Genomic DNA, 20539 nt, shown 5'->3' with positions numbered 1-20539 from the left:
TGTGACAAGAGCTAATCAAACCCTTGAAAGATAGAGAACATCCACCCACAAAGGACAGGAGTATTCACCGGTGTTTAGTGGTATGGTTATGCTCTGCTTTCAGCAATCATCTTTTGTTTTAAACCAGGGGTGTCAAACTCAAATTCATCGGGGGCCGCATCAGCAGTTTGGTCACCCTCAAAGGGCCGGTTGTATCTGTAGGACTATGTGTCCACTCTTTATTATCATAAATTATTGTCACTGCATTCAATTATTACTGTGACATTTTTGGGTTATTTGATTGTAGTTTATGGTCCCTATACCACTGTAAAGTGACACGGAAGTGGTCAGTATATCCAAAGTTTACCGCTCAGACTTTTAAGCAGAATAATAAGCAGACCCCCCCTAATAAGCAGACCCCCCTCCCCCCCCCCACATACATCATATGTACTTACAGTACAGGAGAGAAGGGTTCAGGCAGCCGTTGGATCTGTCACATCACAGGATGGCATGCGCTCAATATAAAAACAAGTGGAGGTTTCCTGAATGCATGTAAAGTGCAGGTTTCCTGTGTAGAACGGCCGGCACCGCTAGAGGGCAGACGTTCTCTGGCTTGTAGGCTGCCGTGCATGCGCTGAAGTGGCAGCTTTCTTGTGTCAAAAAAAAAAGAAGTGAGAATAAAAGGTGAAGGCTGGCGGCCGGCGGCGGCTACATGGGCCACATGACGAGGTCTGGCGGGCCGGATTCGGCCCGCGGGCCTTGTGTTTGACACCCGTGTTTTAAACCTTTTTAAATCTCCTTGAGCAGACATAATGTTTCCCATCCCTGAACCATGCTTAAAGGATTGAAAATGCACCATAGGTTTATTAGCTTCGTTTCTCCCCAACCCTTTTGCCATACTTCATTGTTTTGCCAACATTCAACAATAATGAGGATTTGCTCCTGACACTTTGGATTTGAAGTCATAGCTAGAATCTGGTTTCAGTTCCTGGATTAGGACCAAATCCTAGTTTGTGTTAACCCTGGCTAACATCCATGTACAATGGGTAACAACATCAAGCCATGTTTAAGGGATGAAAGTAATGTATATTGACTCATTGTCTGGAGATTACTTATCTTTAACAAGTTTTGGCAGCTTTACTTTCTTTGCGTTTGGCTGGCTTCTTTCTGCAGTCTTGCATCTTCCACTGGAACATTAACATAACTCAGGTGTGCACTGGTTTTCTGTGCATTTGTCATGTTGAGGCATCAGAATAAGCCAGTGGAGCACTTACGTTTTAAGGAATTTATGAGGGCAGAAAGCATAAATCTTAACTGGAAATCTTAATTAACTATGCTTCTTGTTTAGATCATAGCTGGGGGACATTTGGTGCTCTGAGTGTTACAGGACTACAGCTCCCATCATCCCTGATCATTGGCCATTCTGCCTGAGGCTGATGGGAACTGGAATACAACAAGTTGCTTCATTTAGATGCTGATTGATATTTTAACTGTCATTTAGTTACTGTGAAATACAGTGGTACCTTGGTTTGCGAACTTAATCCGTTCCGGAAGTCTGTTCTTAAACCAAAGCATTCTTAAACCAAGGCGTGCTTTCCCATTGCAGCGGAGGACTCAATTTACAAATGGAACACACTCAACATGTTCTGCTTCCAAGGCACAGTTCACAAACGAAAACGCCTCCTTCCGGGTTTGCAGCGTTCTTAATCCAAGTTGTTCATAAACTAAGCTGTTCTTAAACCAAGGTACCACTGTGTGCCTGTATGCTTTCTATAGTGTGTTGATCCCATCATCTTTTCTGTGTAAAATGTTGGTTGGTTTTACTTCTACCCATAGCAACAGCACTCCTGTTGATACTCTAATCTAGAGGCATAAATGGCACATTTAGGTGTCATTTGGTAACAGAGACAGAATTACAGGGATTTGGTAGAGCTTTGGGGGAAAGAGATTTCAGAGCCCTCTTATTGTTATACAGTTCAAGAGGTGTCCCCCAAAAGCAGTGACTTTCAAGAGCGCCTCTCCCCGCATACCTCATAATAACCAGAGACATGGGTGCTTCAGAAAAATAATCACAAGTGGTCCAAAATATTTGAAAACTGAGGTAGTAATTGAAGCACCCTTGCCCTCTCTGAATGACATTTCTGCTTAAAAGAGGCTGCATGCATTCACCTACCAAGTTGCATTTTGCAAAATATCAGAAACCTTTGGGAATAGATAAACACAGATGCATCTTAAAGCTCTGTGTGTTTAAAAGCCACAGGTGGCTCTCAGTATTTTGCTGTAAAACATCTCATCAGTCCAAGCTGCAATAATCATTACGGCATTAATGATACAGACTCATATCTGGGGGACGATGCAACAAGTTCTGCGAGCCCAAGAAGACTTTGGCTTTGTGTTCCTTGAATAGCAATGCATCGTGGCAAAGTTCTTTTTGAAATGAAAGTTTCCGAGAGCCTGCTGGCCATAGGGTTCTGCCTAAAATGTGTGTATCTGCGTGTATGTTAGCTTTCTAGCATCTCTCTTTAAATGTTTCGAGTGAATTTAGTGCACTTGTACTTTTAATGAAAATTGTGTACCTGCCTTGAATTTTAACTTTTAAAAACCTGGATGGTAGTTGAAACATTCCAGCAGAACTAAAAGGAAAATGGGTTTAGTGAAGTTACTAACAGTATGATCCACAGCTGTGTTAAGCTAAGAGAATGTTCAGCCTGATCGACTGTTTATCCCCTTGTGTGTTCTCAGGCTTACTCTCAGCTAAGCACAGACATGGGAATATGACTTTACCTTTTATTTCAGAGGGACTAGCAGCTTAGTCCTAACCACATTTGTTATTCAGATGTCCCATGCAGTCTGAAGAGGCTTACTTATCAAGTACATACATTTAGAAGTGAAGCCTACATTGGCAAAGATTTGAATACATCTCCTTAATTAGGCTGTGGATTGTATTGTAACAACATACTTGTAGAGTCTGCACTTTATACTAGGGTGGGGTGGGGAGGAATCTATTTTTAAAGAAGTTTCTTGCACTACTAGAATTATTTAACTGACAATGTATTTAGCTGACAATGAAGGCATATATAAAAATAAAATGTTTTGTTCTTGATGAGGGGGTGAGGAGTAAGGGGTGGGTATAAATCAAAGAAGGGCTTGTTTAATATCTAATTAGGGTGTTCACCACTTTTACTGCATGTGGCTTCTTGGTCCACTTTTGTGGAAAAAGAGACTTTAAAACTGAAGATAGAGTTTGATCTCCTAGAAAGCCGAGGCAGATTTTGGAGTTATTATCTGTAAATGCCCTTTTAAAGCTACGAGTTAAAACAACAACTGCATACTTGCACCTAAGTGAGTTTTGCCCTTTTGAAAACAGGGGTTGTAGCAATGTGAATGGTCCCTGAATTGCTTTCTAAATGTCCTTGAAGGTTTACTGTGAAATAGCAAAATATCATTAGAAGTCTGGGGGACGCGGAGGACTAATGCCCACTCTGCAGACTCCCATGCCTTATTCATGTGACATATATTCTCTAGATGAGTTTATATTTCCTGAGTAGTGACAGAATTGGAATTAAATTATAAGATTATTTGCTAAATGTCGTGCTTTTTAAAATTCAGTTCTATAAGGCATTGGTCAAAACCCAGCTCTCTTCTGAACAACCTATCAAGAGTTCTGTTTCTGCTACTAGAAAGCAATCCAGCGAAGTGGTTAAAGAAAGGTAAGATTACTTGCATTTAGAAAGTGAAACTTTTTGATAGCATATTTCCTGACTTAATATTGTGTTTAAACTAGAACTAATGCAAAAGCTGCACTGCTTTGTGAAGTCATTTGGCACCACCCACCATGATGTATAATTTTCCACTTGCCCAGCCAAGATGGTTGCTGGTGGATTGTGGCCATTGTCTTAAAGTTAGGTTGTGCTTTATATATATATATATATAAGCTTGAACTGAATATGTGCCTGTACTAAATTTTGTATGCAACGCCAAAAATCATAGCACAATAATGATTTGTTGATGTTTGTCAATAGTCTTGTTTATTAGTCATTTTTTTAAATAACCACACAAGTATGTAGAAAGGCTTTTTAGAATGTAGTATATAAGTTGGTAATGCTTATAGAGGCTACATATCTAATTCACAGTGAAGCCTTGCATGACTGAAATATTTGCTGTATGTGACTGACCAATACTCACTTGCTTCATAGAAGAAACTAACATAGCATTGTATGTTCTGTAGAGCAAAACCGTGTGTGTTCCTTTTTCTTCCTCCTCAAGGGTGCAACTTCTCAAATCAGCATCCTATCTGCAACATTAATTAATATCAATGGAATTTGTGCAAGGACTTCATTTAAATGGATTGATGTTCTTTGTTCTTCAGCACAGCTTAGCCAATTGCATTTCTGGGTTTCTCCCTCTATGCACAATGGGGCACTGGGTGGGATGCTAAAACGTCAGGGTTTCAAATCAGTCAGACATGGGCATAGTACCCAAATGTGGGAAAGTTCTGCCAGGCCTCTGTCCCCCCTAATCCCTCGACAGAACTGCAGATCTAAGCAGTATGAAAGACAAAATAGATTTGCACCTCCAGTATATCTGTCCAAACCCCATTAGTGCACATCAGTTAAATGGGAGCACAAGAGGTGCACTTAGACCACTCATTTTCTCCACTGCCTCCTGGCATTGTCTGTATGCATAACAACATAAGAACCTTGAAGGGTTGCATCAAAGGTTCGCCCATTCCTGCATCCTGAGTCTTTCTGTGGCCAGCCTGGTGCTTCCCAGGCATGACGATGGCAGCGCTCTCCCATGGTTTCGCCCCAGCCACTGGCATTTAGTGAAACACTGCCTGGGAGCATGGAAGTTTTTATGGCCTAGTCTCTTTTCTTTAGTTTTGTCCAATTCCCTTTTCAAAACCTCTAAACCTACCCTGAGGCCCATTTCCAAAATGCCTTGTGGCAGCAAGTCCTTTAATTGCTACAAAATTTAAAAAATCCCTTCCAGCAGCACCTTAGAGACCAACGAAGTTTGTTATTGGTATGAGCTTTCGTGTGCATGCATACTTCTTCAGATACACTGAAATTTAATTGCTGTGCTTTGTGTGAAGTGTTTTCCCCATGCCTTTGCACTGGGATGGGGAAAAAGGGAAAACAGAGCTCCATTGAGTATTATGGGATTCCTCTGCACATGCCTGTGTGCCACTGGATTTCCTATCAAGAAAACGTTTATAACTTCTCCTCACAGGTTTCTCTAGTAATAGTTCTAGATTTTGATTTGGCATGGACCACTGTTGAAGAGATGCAGCAACTTTCTTGATTTTTGCATTTTATTAAAACAATAGCTTAATGAAAGGGGGCTCATGTACCACATTCAAACTATGTTTCAAAGAGAATTGCAACCCAGGAGTGCATTGGTATCTGTACAAATACACAAATTTCAAGAAGCTGATGGTGGGATTGCATCCTTGCACCACAGGAGGGAGATAGAGGTCAAATTCAATGTTATTAAAAATATTGCAGCATTTTTAAGTATCTATATATCACCTGCGAATCTGCTGAATTTTAAATTTTTCTCTCACTGTTGTCATAGCAATTAGCATAATATATCAAAGCTGAAAACCATATATATGCATTGTGATGGTTTTAAAGTCTGAACACGAAATGCTGCTGGATGGTTTTTACTGAGCTGCGTGGAAAAAGAGAAATAAAAAGTTGTGGTCGAAAACCCAGAACCAATTTGCTTTTCCTGTCTTTTCCCAGTCTTTGTCGTTCTTCTGTCTGTCTCGGCAGGAAACAACACTGCTGTCAGCTATCCTTTTCAATATGTATTTCTGCTGTCACATAAAGTTGAAAGGGCAGATATACTGACACTGGCCAGGTTCCAAAGAACCGCTTTGAGGCTTTTTACAATCAAGCAGTGTATAAATTGTATGAAATAAATAAGTAGATAAACGATGGAACAAGTTTACCTCTTGGCGAGGGGAGTTTCAAAATCAGTTTGCAATAGGTGGTGGCTGCAGTGATGGTAGTCAGAAGTCTGGAGCAAAAAAATCAAATACCACTGTGTGTGTTTCATAGGGAGTTGCCAGCCAAGTATTGTCTACTCTGACTGGCAGCTCTCCAGTCATCAGAACCGCCTGGTACCTGATCCTTTTCATTGGATACGCCAAGGATTGAACTGGAATCTTACCAGTCAATCATAGTATTTCCTTTTTAAAAAATAAATAAACTGTATATTTTTAGTCCAGTGGCCATGCACCTTTGGAAAGGAATGAACAGACTAAAAAACTAACAAGGCACATCGTGGACGTGGCAGGTATACAAGAGAAGAAAAAAATAGCATAAATATAGATTTTAATATACTGAAATAAGTAAATAGGTAAATAATGCATATTTATTTTTAAAAGGCCAACAAAAGAGCATTAACATCTAATTGTAAGATGTATTTTAATATAAATTGTATTTTAATATTTTGCTGGAAGCTGCCCAGAGTGGTTGGGGAAACCCTGCCAGATGGGTGGGGTATAAATAATAAATTATTATTATTTATTGTAAGGAAAAAAATAAGGGGGAGGGAAATAGACACTTGAGGTAAATCATGGATGATGAAAATAAATAGGGGGGGATTCTAATTAAAGCTGCTTCCAGATGAATTCATACCTTGTGGGGAGACTACATTGAGATGAGACGATTATTAAGGTACATCATAAAGGCCTACCAAATAAAAGCGTAATCCTCAGGCTCTGCTGGCTCTCGGTAGCTTCACCACCCTCCGAAGCTCAGGGCGGTGGCTTGGGAGAAACCATTCCGTGTTGTGAAATTCTCTTTCTGCAGAGGTGCATCTGGAACCTTTATCATATAGATTCTGTCATACGCTGAAGACGTACGTCTTTACCCTGGCCTGTGACACCTGAGATGTATATTTTCAGGATCCACCCTGTTCCTGTGACTATGCTGGTTTTTAAAACTGTTTTAAATGTTTTTTAGATCTTCTCCCTTCCACCCCAGAAGAACTGTTTTTCATATTGAATTTTAAGTTGTTGTAACCTGCCCTGGGACTGTATAGCAAAGGGTGATAAATGAAATCTAATAATAGTTATAAAATATTGAATGTGGTGGACCAAGGGGGAAATATGTCTCTGTAGATTGCAGAAGCGACTCAGAGGTCAGTGCAGTGCAAACACACCCGATTGGTACTACCAATGTGTTCGTACAGCACAGACCTCCCTACTCCCTTCCCCTCTTCCTGTCAGTAAGCAACAGCTGCCCACCTGCTGGAAAGCTGGCATAGGTGCTGCACCCAACTCAGTGAGCCGCTTGTGGTAGGTTGAGAATGCCCTCCCCTACAAAGTGATTATGAATTTGCTTGAAATGCAGCAAAATTTCACGGGGGAGATAGCAAATCTAGTCTTGGTATGATTTGTTTTTAGTTTGAGGTTGCCTTGCTCACTGAAGATTTCAGAGGTCCATAGAGTGATATAGAGCATGTGCTTTTGCATTAATAAAGAATAAATATTTAAAGTAGGTGCAAGGTCATGGTATGGAAAGCGCTACGAACAACACTACATTAGTTGCTTTTCCTTTGTGCAGGAAGCCAGTTCTAGCAAAATGCACTAGAGGGAGCTCATGTATGTGGTACTGGAACATATCTGGTCAACTGTTTTCTGTTGTGTTGCAAGCCTCTCCTCACACATTCACACATTATGCATTGGCAGAGGCCAGTGTCCCCATACATCTCATGCTTCCATATGTATTGTGCTCCCTTGCACATTTATATGAAAATCTTATATCCTGTTAGCCAAACGTACTCGCCCCCAGTTAGAATCATGCACAAATAGTTAACTGTGCACTTCAAAAGAGAAAAGAATGGCCGGTCAATTGAACCAAAGTTAAGAAATGCATAAATAAACTTCCGGAAACCCCACATTTTAATCTGTATTTGATGGGGGATTATGCTGATGGGGACTGACGGGAGTTGGAGTCCCACAACATCCATTGGACATCACATTGGCTACCCCTAATGTAGCAAAATGCCTCTGGCACCCATTATTCCTGACTTTGGGACTTTGTCATCTGCACAATAATATTCTCCTAGAATGTCTTGTTGAATAAGGCAGGTAATAAATCTGGTTTCCACCATATAAATCTGTGCGGCAGAAAGGATGCAGGTAGAGCTGGAGTCAGGACTTTGATATTGTTGTGTCTTGTGTTTTTAAAACAATTTTTATTTATTTTTAAACAAATAGAAATGCAATAACCATTAAACACTTATCCAGCAGTACAGCTAATGGTGTTTGTTTTAGGAGTTTGGTACGGTTGAGTTCTTGCCTGCCCAATAGCATCACAGGAAGTTAGGCTCTAAAAATCAAAGTAGTTTTCAGCTGACTGTCCCTAGGAAGCATATGTTTTTATGCCAGACAGAAGCTTTACTGCTGCTGGTGAAGAGTCTAGCTGTGTGTAAGACTACTGAGGGAGAGAGAGAGAAGCAAATGGAAACACCTCCTCTGATCAGGGCCCAACTGAGAGCCAGGAAGACGTGGATTTCCCCCCCCCCCCCCATTTCTATGAAGCATGTTGTTGCCTGTGGCACCTCATGCTGCAGTAAATCAGTTTGTCTCTATAGTGCCCCAGATTTCTCAGCATTGCTGCAACAGATGTATTGAATCGCTCCCACCTTGTGACATGCTGACGGTGAGGTTGCATTGGAGTGGAATTGCTGTCAGCAGCAGCTTTGGTTTCCTTTGATGTACGGATTCTCATCTGCAAGTTAAAAGAATCCACGGGTTCGTTGATTTATTCTCAGCCATGGTTCATAGGCAGATATTTGCATCAGCCACCAACCATTGCAATTTGCTTAGAAAGTGCCAATGTGTATAAATACACCTATGCATATAAGATTGCCATACTATATTTAAAATTATACCATTGAAAACTGGGAGAGCATCCTCGTGGGCCTTATTTTAATATCAGCCACTAGAAATTATGCCGTCCTAGGCTTCTTTGATTTAGGCTCACCCATGGGTTAAAGAAAAGCTCTGAAGATGGCCTGTCCTTGTCAGAGAAGTTTTCAGCTTCTTTTGATCTGACAGAGATCAGGCTGTTTAGCCTGGAGCAATTCACTGTGATCTCAGTGTTTTTCGAAGTACTTCTATCCACCTACTGATTTTATTTAATTCTAGGCTATTACCAAGCTACCGTACTTGTGTGCCCCTTCAGGTCACTTGATATAACGTGCATGGCCTTTATACTACGATGCTCAGAAATGACCATAATTAGAGCAGCCCTAGCGATTTCTGTCCAGCACGGTTCGCAGACATACACAGGCATTCCTAGATGTTGCTCAATCCTCAAATGAGTTTGCATCCTGTCCCTGTGTGAAGAAGGAGCAGATGTATTGCTGAAGAAGAATGCAGAGCCAGGTAGACAGGAGTTCTGTCAGCGTTCAGCCCTGCCCAGACCTTGAACCTCAGGTCTCCTCAGGGGCAGGACCTTCTAGCAGATCTCACACTTAGCAGTGTGGAGGAGCCATCTAATTGGAACATCCCTGCCACAGCTTTGGAGGTCCCCACACCATTTGTCTGGGATCCTGGTTGATTCTTAGACACACACCCCATCTTCCCTTGGAGCAGAGGTGGCAGCAAACCAGCCATGCAGCTTCACTGCTGCTGGTGAAGTGTTTGACTAGCTGCAAGTCAGGCTTTGACCAGGCCCTGAGAGAAAGGGGCAGGATGGGGCCTTGGTCTCAGTTGTTTCATTGCTGAAGCATTTGCTCTCCTTCAAGCTCTAGCCTTCCAGACCTTGGGGAAAGGGACTCCTACTCATGCAGAAGCTTCCTCTTTTTTGTGATGAGAATGTTCCATGTATGCATAGGGATGTTCCATGTATCATTATCATTATCATTATTAATTTGTACCCCACCCATCTGACTGGGTTGCCCCAGCCACTCTGGGCAGCTTCCAGCATATATAAAAACATATTAAAACCTTAAACCTTAAAAAGCTTCACTATACAGGACTGCTTTCAGATGTCTCCTAATATATATATATAAAATTATTCATCTCCTTGACTTCTGATGGGAGGGCATTCCACAGGGTGGGTGCCACTACCGAAAATGCCCTCTGCTTGGTTCCCTGTAACCTCACTTCTCGCAGTGCGGGAACTGCCAGAAGGTCCTTGGTGCTGGATCTCAGTGTCCGGGCTGAACGATGGGGGTGGAGATGAGCCTTCAGGTATACTGGGCCGAGGCCATTTAGGGCTTTAAAGGTCAGCACCAACACTTTAAATTGTGCTCGGAAACGTACTAGGAGCCAATGTAGGTCTTTCAGGACCGGTGTTCTATGGTCTCGGCGGCCGCTCCCAGTCACTAGTCTAGCTGGCGCATTCTGGATTAGTTGTAGTTTCCGAGTCACCTTCAAAGGTAGCCCCACGTAAGAGTGCATTGCAGTGGTCCAAGCTGGAGATAACCAGCGCATGTACCACTCTGGTGAGACAGTGTGCAGGTAGATAGGGTCTCAGCCGGTCTACCAGGTGGAACTGATAGACAGCTGCCCTGGACACAAGTATGCAGGAGGAGTTTCTCCTGTAGATGGAAAACTATATGAGAGAATGATAATACTGTGGGTGCTGTGTGAGAACATGCAGACATACATGCTGAGATTGCTGTGTAACCAAAAAATTATATATATGGGAGTTGTAATGTAACAGCATCTCAAGGGACACAGGTTCCCTTCCCCTGAACTAGACAAATTGCTTTTTCAAGTCTTGTCTATAAATAGCTAGTCATTGATTTGGAAACAGTATACTTGCTTATATGCCTGCTGCCTTTGTCCATGGAGTTTTCTTGGCAGGGATACTGGAGTGGCTTGCCGGTTCCTGCTCCAGGTGGATCACGTTTGGTCAAAACTCTCCACTATTAACTGTCCATCTTGGGTGGCCCTGCACGGCATAGCTCATAGCTTCTCTGAGTTATTCAAGCCCCTTTGCCACGGCAAGGCAGTGATCCATGAAGGGTAAAAAGCAGAGACATCACCTTGCCAACAAAGGTCCATATAGTTAAAGCCATGGTTTTCCCAGTAGTGATGTATGGAAGTGAGAGCTGGACCATAAAGAAGGCTGATCGCTGAAGAATTGATGCTTTTGAATTATGGTGCTGGAGGAGACTCTTGAGAGTCCCATGGACTGCAAGAAGATCAAACACATCCATTCTTAAGGAAATTAGCCCTGAGTGCTCACTGGAAGGACAGATCATGAAGCTGAGGCTCCAATACTTTGGCCACCTCATGAGAAGAGAAGACTCCCTGGAAAAGACCCTGATGTTGGGAAAGATTGAGGGCACAAGGAGAAGGGGACGACAGAGGACGAGATGGTTGGACAGTGTTCTTGAAGCTACAAACATGAGTCTAACCAAACTGCGGGAGGCAGTGGAAGACAGGAGTGCCTGGCGTGCTCTGGCCCATGGGGTAACGAAGAGTCAGACACGACTAAACGACTAAACAACAACATACTTGCTTATAGTTTCATTCGAATGAAGGAGGATGTTGGGTCTTCCTGCTTTCTTTGCCTTGGTTCCACCTATTCTCCAGCAGCAGTATGAATCCTGCTGTCCTGAAACAGGCTTTTGAATTAAATTCACTCTGTATATTGATGAAGAGCGTGAGAAGATCCTGCTGGATCAGGCCAATGGCTCAACTAGTCCGGCATCCCAGTGGCCAACCAGGTGCTTATGGGAAACTTGAAAGCTGGACCTGAGCACAACAGCACTCCCCACACCTGTGATTCCTGGCAACTGGAATTCAGAGACAAAATTGCTCTGACAGTGGACATAGAACCTAGCCATCGTACATACACCATCAAATTGAAAGAGACAATACAGTGTAGCTGTAAATTATTTCCTAATACCTTTTGGAATAATAATAATATGAAGACACAATACATTCCTTATCGTTTGCTATTATTAAAGAACATATGCTGACTTTCTCAAATCAGTTAAGTACTTCAAAAAAATCTTTTTAGCTAAGGTTGGTTTGCTCATTGAGCAAGCCAACACTGGTATAAACTTACATGGCAATACATCTCTTGGTGTGAATCGTAAGCATATTTACATGGAAGCAAGGTCCACTGAAGTCAGTGGGAGACTTGCTTCACAAGTTAGGGGTGGCTAGCCTGTGACCCACAAGATGCCCTTGGATTTGGCTCCCATCATCCCTTACCATTGGCCATGCTGGCTGAAGTGATGGTAGCTGGAACTCAATGATGTATGAGCAACCACAGGTTCCCCATCCCTGATCTAGGTGATGTGGGTGAGATGACTGGGTCTGAAGCCTGACTCTCCCTAGGGCTTTATGAATGAAATTGGTTTCTGCCAGGAGCAGGGCCTTTTTAGTTGTGAACCCAGAGCTTTGGAATACTCCCCCTCAAGAGGTTATTTTCTGATCTTCTTTGATCATGTCTTCAGATATATGTAAAAACCTTTGGGCAAGATGCAGAAAGCAACTTCGTGTTTACCCAAAGGGCTCATATATATATATTTACCCTGTTGGTTCACTGCCACCACTTCTACTTGGGACATTGAACTCCTGCCTCCTATTGCAAACTGCTGTTGAAACTCTCCAGAGGGAGGGTGGCTTAGGAGGAAAAGTACCAAATTAAATGCGTAGTTCTTTGGAGTCTGGCTGTTGATCGGACATAACAGTGGCCAATCAGTTTGCATGGAATGTAAATGATCAAAATAGTTTTGCTTTTCTGTCTTCTATTCCAAGCAGTGTTAACTGTTAACATATTTGCTTTTCCCCCTCCTCAGAGCTTTACAGACAGTTCAGTTGGGATATGCAGATGTCTTGGATTACCTTGTTAGAAGCCAGAAGCTTGATCTCAGTGTTGCTGATGAAAAGAACAGAAATCTAATATTTTTAGCCACTATATATGATCAGTCAAAGATCTTGGATTATTTCCTTGAAATGGTCAGTCACTCAGAAGATTCACATTTACATTTATTTTTTAGGTTTTTGAAACTCTTATTATAAAGCAGGAGGTGTGGAAGATGTTACACCTGCAAACCTATGCACATTTACATGGGAGTAAGCCATATGGGACAGAATTACATTTACTTCTGAGTAAGCTTGTCTAGGATTGCACTGTAAATTGCTATTTAGGTGTAACTTTGATTCTGATCTGCACTCTCATTCCTTTAGATTTTAAAAAAATTGGATTCATTTTTTGTGATAACGTGAATTTGCAAACATGTCACATTTACACTTTAGATGTTTTGCCATCTACCGTATTTTTTGCCCTATAAGACTCACTTTTTCCCTCCTAAAAGGTAAGGGGAAATGTGTGTGCATCTTATGGAGCGAATGCAGGCTGCACAGCTATCCCAGAAGCCAGAACAGCAAGAGGGGTTGCTGCTTTCACTGCGTAGCGATCCCTCTTGCTGTTCTGGCTTCTGAGATTCAGAATATTTTTTTCTTGTTTTCCTCCTCCAAAAACTAGGTGGTCTGGTGCGTCTTATACAGCGAAAAATACGGTACTTAAAGCAGGCAAGGGGAACATTTGGCCCTCCAGATGTTGCTGAGTGACATCTCCTAGCATCCCAGGCCACTGGCCATGTTTGCTGGGGCTGATGAAAGTTGTTCTTCAGCAACATCTAGAGGACTAAAGAATCCCCATATCCAACCTAAAATTTCTTTGGTACACACCTGAAACTACAATGTGTGAAGCAACCTTCAGTGGTGTGAGGCTGAGTTAAATGTCTGCTTCTGAAAACTGCACAGCTGTTGATCCATTATCCCCCAAGGGTAATGTGCAGGCTTATGGAATGGTGATTGTTCAAATTCCACATGGTGTTGCAATTGTCTTTTTGCAGAAGCAAGCTGGTGTCAACTTTATTAGTTCAGGGAAACATCTGCCTCCCAAACTCAGTAGCATCTCTCGGAAATTGTTTTCCTTGGAAGTGTGAATTACAGGGAGATGAGCTCCTCAATAAGCTCAGAAGTCATTTACAGTGAATTCCTCGGCTTATCCACTCAGAAGTAAGTTCCACAGAGTTCAGTGGGACTTATTTCTAGGCAAGATTAGCACAGAACAGAAAAAGGCCAGTGTTGCAATCGGAATTCTTATAAAAGAGTTTATAAGACACCAGACTTACAATAGATGCCATAAGTATTGAGAGGCTCTGCAGAGGTACTGTTTCTTCTTAACACCCAAGAGGTCATCGTCTTGATCAAGAGCCATCATTATCTTCATAAATGGTGGCATTGGTGATGATGACAACAATTACTGAGGAGGTTATACAAGTTGAGCATGCTCAGTTGGCATGGAATGCTGACCTGGGGTGGGGGCGAGAGCAGGGTGATGGAGTGACAGGGAGAATGAAAAATCCAAGCCACTCTTCCTCTGGGTCCTGCATCTCGCATTTGGGTCCCTCCTCCAGCTCACTCCATTTCAACCCCAATTATTTTCTGCAACTACGTTCATCTATCACAAAATTTAGATACAAAAGCTGTGCGAAGCTGAGCATTTAAATAAATTGAGAAGAATTCTGCTGGATCAGACTGAAGACCTAACTTCTTAGTCCAACATCTTACTTCCCACAGTGATCAGCAAGATACCTCCAGGAAGCCAAAAAGCACAGGGAATGAAGGCAATAGCCCTCTCTTGCTACTCAGTGGTATATTGCCTCTGAACTTGGAGGTTGTATCCTAGAAAGCAGCAAAGGAGCAAACACCCCTCCCCCCTCCATTACTGGATCTCGGTTGCTTCTTGGAGAAAATACATTTTTTCACATACAAAATGAGAACTGAATCAAAGTGGAAATTAAAGCAAGGCTGGGACTTCTCTCATGTACCCCAAGCCAGCGTTAAGCAGGATTGATCTCTCAGCTGGTGCATGGAGAAGTCAACCCTCCTCCCCCTACCTCTACAGGCCAGCCTTGACAGGTGGGCACCATCACCCACCCGTCAAACATCTGATGTAACTAAGGTGTCTGGTGATTGACAAGCGGGCCCACCGCCTGACATAGTTGGCCCATGAGGTTGCCAGTGGTGGTGGGAGATAGAGATGGGAAACCTTTTTGGCCTTCTGGGCCAGATCTTTGTTATATGGCAGTGGTTCCCCATTAGCTAAGTACTGTGTACCCCGTTTTTCAAAAGTCAAGCCATGGAAACCCTTCTTTTGAAATAATGGCTATCTCTAGGGTAGTTTTTGTTATGTGAATTGTGCCACAGACACCCTGGGTGGGTTACTCCCAGGGGTCCTCAGGCCACCAATTGGGAACCACTATTATATGGCATTTGCTTTTCCATTTCATTTGATAAAACTGTCCTGTCGTTGCAAAGGCAGAGAGGGCTTCTCTTTCTAAGCTCCTGATAGTCCAGAAAGCCGTGTGCTCCACAGGGAAGGGGATGAACTTCCTTTTGTGGCGAGGTCACTTGGGTAAAGGGTAAAAAGGTTGCTGTTGCCTCCTAAGCAGGCATTGCTTCCTAGTGCCTGGATTAGCAGGAATCCTGCAACTCCCGTGCTGATGCACAGTTCTATTTTAAACTGCCGTACCCTGAGTCATGACAGTCTGGAGTAATATTGCTTCCCTTGCGTATTGCTGTCTTTCCATGATTTCAACAGGGATCTTTCCTATCTCGGGCTCTTTAGCCAGAGATTGCAGGAATTGAACCTGACACTTCATGAGTGGGAAGCTTCAGATCTGCCAGCTCTGTACCCCACTCCACACTCTGTTGATGCACTGCCATAGTGAAGTGAAACCTCCAGGTTCAGAGGCAGTATAGTGCTAAATAACAGTTCCTGAGGGGCAGCAAGAAATGTGTGCAATTGCCTTCATGCCTTTAGCGTGGACTTCCCAGAAGGTACTGACTCTGCACTGTAGGAAATGAGACGCAGTACCAGTTGGACCTTTGGACTGATCCACAAGGGCTTGATTTACGTCACTGTAAGTCTTTTAAAATGCATGTCTTTATACGCCCCAAATCCCCAAGCGTTTTGTAAAACTCCAAAACCGTCAATGAGATTTCTGATGCTGCTGTACTTACGTAGTTAAATTTATTTCAACATTGGTTCTAGCCTATCTGAAGAGAGGTGAGGTGGCAGGTTTTTTTGGGGGGGGGTGTATTTTTACATTAAGACCTAACCGAATAACAAAACTTATTTCTCCATGAGTTTTCTAGGTGGTTTAGAAATGGAAATTACTTTAGTTTTAAAACTTCAAGGCAAATGAGAATTAGAGATGAAAGTGACCTAGAAATCAAAAAATTTAATGCATTGACAAAGTGGGTCCAGCAACAAAATTTTGCAGCATGGAGTGTTTCTGTTTAGGGTTACAACCAACCATATTCTTTACTGGGAGAGCTCTTTTATAAGAGCTTCCTTGGGTTTTGTCCAGTCCAGCATTCTAGGTCCATTGAACATGCTCAGTCCTTATTGACCTGTTTTTAGGGTTCCCCCCTCAAAAAATATTTATATGTCTGGAAATCAGGGTTCTCAAAAGCCTGCTGATACTTCCTTTGGTGTGGATATGTGCAATTTTGGCTACATAAGGCTCTACATTCACAGAATGAGTTTGCTATTAGTATACAATGGTACCTTGGTTCTCAAACTTAATGCGTTCTGGAAGTCTATTCCAAAACCAAAGCATTCCAAAACCTAAGCCACACTTTCCCATAGAAAGTAATGCAAAATGGATTATTTCATTCTAGACTTTTAAAAACAACCCCTAAAACAGCAGTTTAACATGAATTTTACTATCTAACGAGATCATTGATCCATAAAATGAAAGCAATAAACAATGTACTGCAGTCACACAATCGATCCATCAGTAGCCGAACTGAGTCCCATACAGTAACAAAAACAAAACAAAAAGAGCTGCAAAAACAAAAATGCAAATTAAATAGCAAAAACAGACAGACCTCAGCGTAACACTCAAAACGTAAGTGTGGCACTCAAATCGGAAGCATAACACTCAAAACAGAGCATACTCAGCTTCTGAAAAAAGTTTGCAAACTGGAACACTTCTGATTTTGCAGTGTTTGGGTTCCAAGTTGTTTGAGTACCAAGGTACCACTGTACAATATACTAGCAGTGTTGCTCAGGAATTCTAAGAAACCAAAAAATCAGTGCAATTTTGAAAGGTTCAGTTCACCATCTTCATTCTAAATGGTGTCCAACTGTATCCAAACATAGGTGAAAACCTGCTCCTTGATCTCGTGAACCATTGTGCAAAATACACTTACGATATCTTAAGAGAAGGCGTTCAAATGCATAACTTGCAACATTTCCCCCCAAATATATAGTAGATTATGTAGGAAAGTGCACAAAATGCCGGCTTTCTGATTTTATTCTAGCTGGCCCTTAGCTCTGCTTCGGTGGGTGAGCAGTATTTCCTGCTAATTTTCCAGGCTCTTCCTGTGCCCAACATAAACCAAGTAGCAGAAAATGGAAACACAGCACTTCATGCCGCAGTAAACACTGGAAAAATGCATCTCGTGTCTTCGCTCTTGCATTACCCCGGAATTAACGTGAACGTCCCAAATCCACAGTGCGATGGGGCGACTGCGTTACATCTTGCTATTGCTTACGGTAATGCTGCAAACCTTTTTTTGATAAGTTTTGATTTTAAGGTAGTTCTGTCATTTTACAAGTGCAAGGAGGTAATACAGGTGTTTTGCCCCTATTTCTTATGGCCAAATTAGAGGAAACAGTGGAGATTGTGGTCAGATAGAAGCAGTCCAGTGTTGGGGAGAAATTGGGAGTTGGAGGAGGTTTTTCAACCCTTTCTCCCTATGCATGGGGTAGGGAAATCTCAGGATTGGGGACCAAGTCTCTCTGTCTGGGTGAAAAGCCTAGTTAGCGCTTCCCCAGCTTTGGGAAGGAGTTGGGAGGGCTCTAGGACCCCACCAGAGCCCTAATGCCCCCTTACCTGCCTTTGGGAAGGCAGGGTTGGGGGTGGGCTTGGGCTTGCACAAGGTGTCATAGTACCCAACTCCACCACCCCCTCATCCCAGGCCACACCCCCTCCCTGGCCCTGCTTCATGCCCTGAGATTGCCTAGCTCAGGGGTCAGCAAACTTTTCCAGCAATCTTCTGCCCCACAAATAACCCAGAGATGCATTTTAAATAAAAGCACACATTCTACTCATGTAAAAACACCAGGCAGGCCCCACAAATAACCCAGAGATGCATTTCAAATAAAAGGACACATTCTACTCAAGTAAAAACGTGCTGATTCCTGGACCATCCACAGGCCGGATTTAGAAGGCGATTGGGCCGGATCCAGCCCCCGGGCCTTAGTTTGCCTACCCATGGCCTAGCTGGAATGTGCTCCTAAACTCTGACAATGCATCTTGCATGTCTGGATGGAGGTTAAGAGAGGGGGTGTTGGTAGAAACTAGCCAACTTCACAAAGGTAAACGTTACATGTGTTGCTCTGCCTACTTTTGGATCTGGCACCACCCACCACTGGCATGTGGCCCTTGGAAGGTTGCCCAGAAGGGAATGCGGCCCTCAGTTTGCAAAAAGTTCCTGCCCTGTGACATTTTCCTGATGAGAAAATAATTCCCACCCATTTGCTCCCTAAAGGAAAGCATATGCATGCCATTATCCATAGGTCTTAATGGGGCAAATAACAGCTTTGGGCAGTGGTGCCATTCTGGCAGGGATCTGGGCAAATGTCTAGGGCCCCACTGAATAGAATTGACAGGAAGATCCCCAAATGCAGCCTTGCCGGCTTACCACATTTTAAAAGTTAAGTTCTTGTTGTTAGCATCTGTCTGTCTCGAGAGACAATGGAGTGCACCTCTGGGGGTGAGACTGCAATCCTATATACCTGTTTACCTGGGAGTGAGTCCCACTTGACTCAGTGGGCGTTTCTTTTCCGTAAGCATCGGATTGTGTTATAAGTGATGTAATACACATTAATACACAGTGACTGCATGCCTGGCATCAGGGTGTGTGTGGAGAGGTCAGTTTCATAAACCACAGTGCTAAATATGCTACAGAGTAGGGACACTGGGAACTCTACTGCAGCACTGCCATCTTAGAGGAGCTCTCTTAGAAAAGTTTCTATCTGCTCCCAGTGCTGGGTTCCTTTTATCATTCAGGTGTAGGGGAGGGAGAAGCAGACTACATTGACAGTGTTAAGTAGATCTCAAAATACTTGTTGTCTGCCCTGTTTGACACGGAAAATTGTTATGCATGCCACATACAATACCATACATACCTGTCAGGTTGTTTGTTTGTTTGTTTTAAATCCAGAAAATCTAGTCTTGTCCCTGCCCTGATCTTAAAGTCCCAACAGTTTGAAACCACAACAAAATTTAAGGACAAAAAAAATCACAAGTATTCTAAAATGTGCATTAATATTCCTAATGGTTGTGTTAACATAGGCATCATAATTAAGATGCTTTCTATTGTCATGTTTTAAGCCTGAAAGGTAAATTTGAAATATTTCATTTGGTAAATTCTAATCGACACATCTGTTGCTAAGCTAGGTAGGAGGTTGTTAAGAAACTTTGCAAAACCAGATAGATAAAATCAAGTGTCTTGGAAGACCTGGATTAAGTTCCTGAGATCTGAGCAATACAATTTAAAAATGCACACCAGGTAGTGGGTGATGGAGAAGGACCTCTGTCTGGTACCCCAGAGTAGGAGTGGTGAGCCTCAAAACGTTGTGAGACTCCCAACTCCCATCAGACTCAGCCAGCAAACCGGGATAGTGGAAGTTACCAACACCTGAAGGGTCACTAGTTCCCCATCCCTGTCCTAAATTGTTGGAATTTGTTGGCAACCCTTTCTCTCCGGAGACAAGGGAGGCGTGCACCTTTGGGGGTGAAGTCAAACTATTGCAGAGCATGCTAGATAGATTACTGTTGAAATTGCTCTGTGTGAAGCAGCTTTGGGTGGTTGTAGAAAATATATTCTATGCCAAAACACATTTACCTCATTCTTTCTCTCTCTTAAAATCTATTTAGGGCACCTGGGAATTTGCTATTTGTTGCTGAATGCCACCGCTGATGTAGAAAGTCCCATGGGAGGTTTGACACCTTTGCAACTTGCCGAGATGTTTGGGAATGAAACTATAATCGCCCTTATCAAAATGCACGTAAAGAAATTTAAACTTGAAAATAAAATGTTTGCCTGATCATCTTGTTGAACAACATCCTGTAGAATTTTTGAAAATATACCACCTATTTTAATTTTTCTATTAAAGCTTTTCCCCCGCACAAACTTGGGAGGTGAGTGTGTTTTCTTTTTTAGAAGACTGGCATTCTTTACCAATGGTGCTCCTTCAGTTATGTTCACATCTGTTTTGAGTGCTTTATTTTATTTATCTCAATCTGAGGCTGCTTCCTGGTTTTCTTATATTTCTGGGTTCTCAGCTGTGACAGAAGGGACAAACAGCATAGTCATACCTCAGGTTAAATACGCTTCGAGTTGAGCGCGTTCGAGTTGCGCTCCTCGGCAACCTGGAAGTAACGGAGTGCGTTACTTCCGGGTTTCGCCGCTTGCGCATGCGCAGACGCTCAAAATGACATCATGCGCAGAAGCAGCGAAAAGCGATGCGCGCGCAGACGT

At 42.7% G+C, this 20539-nt stretch overlaps 1 protein-coding gene across 3 annotated transcripts in view; it reads left to right on the top strand.

Moving 5' to 3' along the window:
- FAM220A (family with sequence similarity 220 member A) overlaps nucleotides 1-20191 on the top strand; it is a 29239-nt gene extending 9048 nt beyond the window's left edge. For 2 of the 3 annotated variants that reach the window (XM_083585278.1, XM_083585279.1), the window contains exons 3-6: nucleotides 3589-3689; nucleotides 12766-12925; nucleotides 17312-17546; nucleotides 19936-20191. In XM_083585278.1, the coding sequence (XP_083441404.1) occupies nucleotides 3589-3689; nucleotides 12766-12925; nucleotides 17312-17546; nucleotides 19936-20105 (666 nt within the window). In that variant the 3' untranslated portion in view covers nucleotides 20106-20191. The remainder of the gene's footprint in view (nucleotides 1-3588; nucleotides 3690-12765; nucleotides 12926-17311; nucleotides 17547-19935) is intronic. The other variant, XM_083585280.1, reaches the window with a different exon arrangement.
- Nucleotides 20192-20539: the final 348 nt, after the last annotated feature.

The sequence above is a fragment of the Podarcis filfolensis genome (assembly GCF_964270895.1).
Source record: "Podarcis filfolensis genome assembly, chromosome: 14".
Classification (NCBI taxonomy): Eukaryota; Metazoa; Chordata; class Lepidosauria; order Squamata; family Lacertidae; genus Podarcis; species Podarcis filfolensis.
Note: the sequence above shows the minus strand (reverse complement) of the source record. Positions and strands in the feature narration are given on the sequence as shown.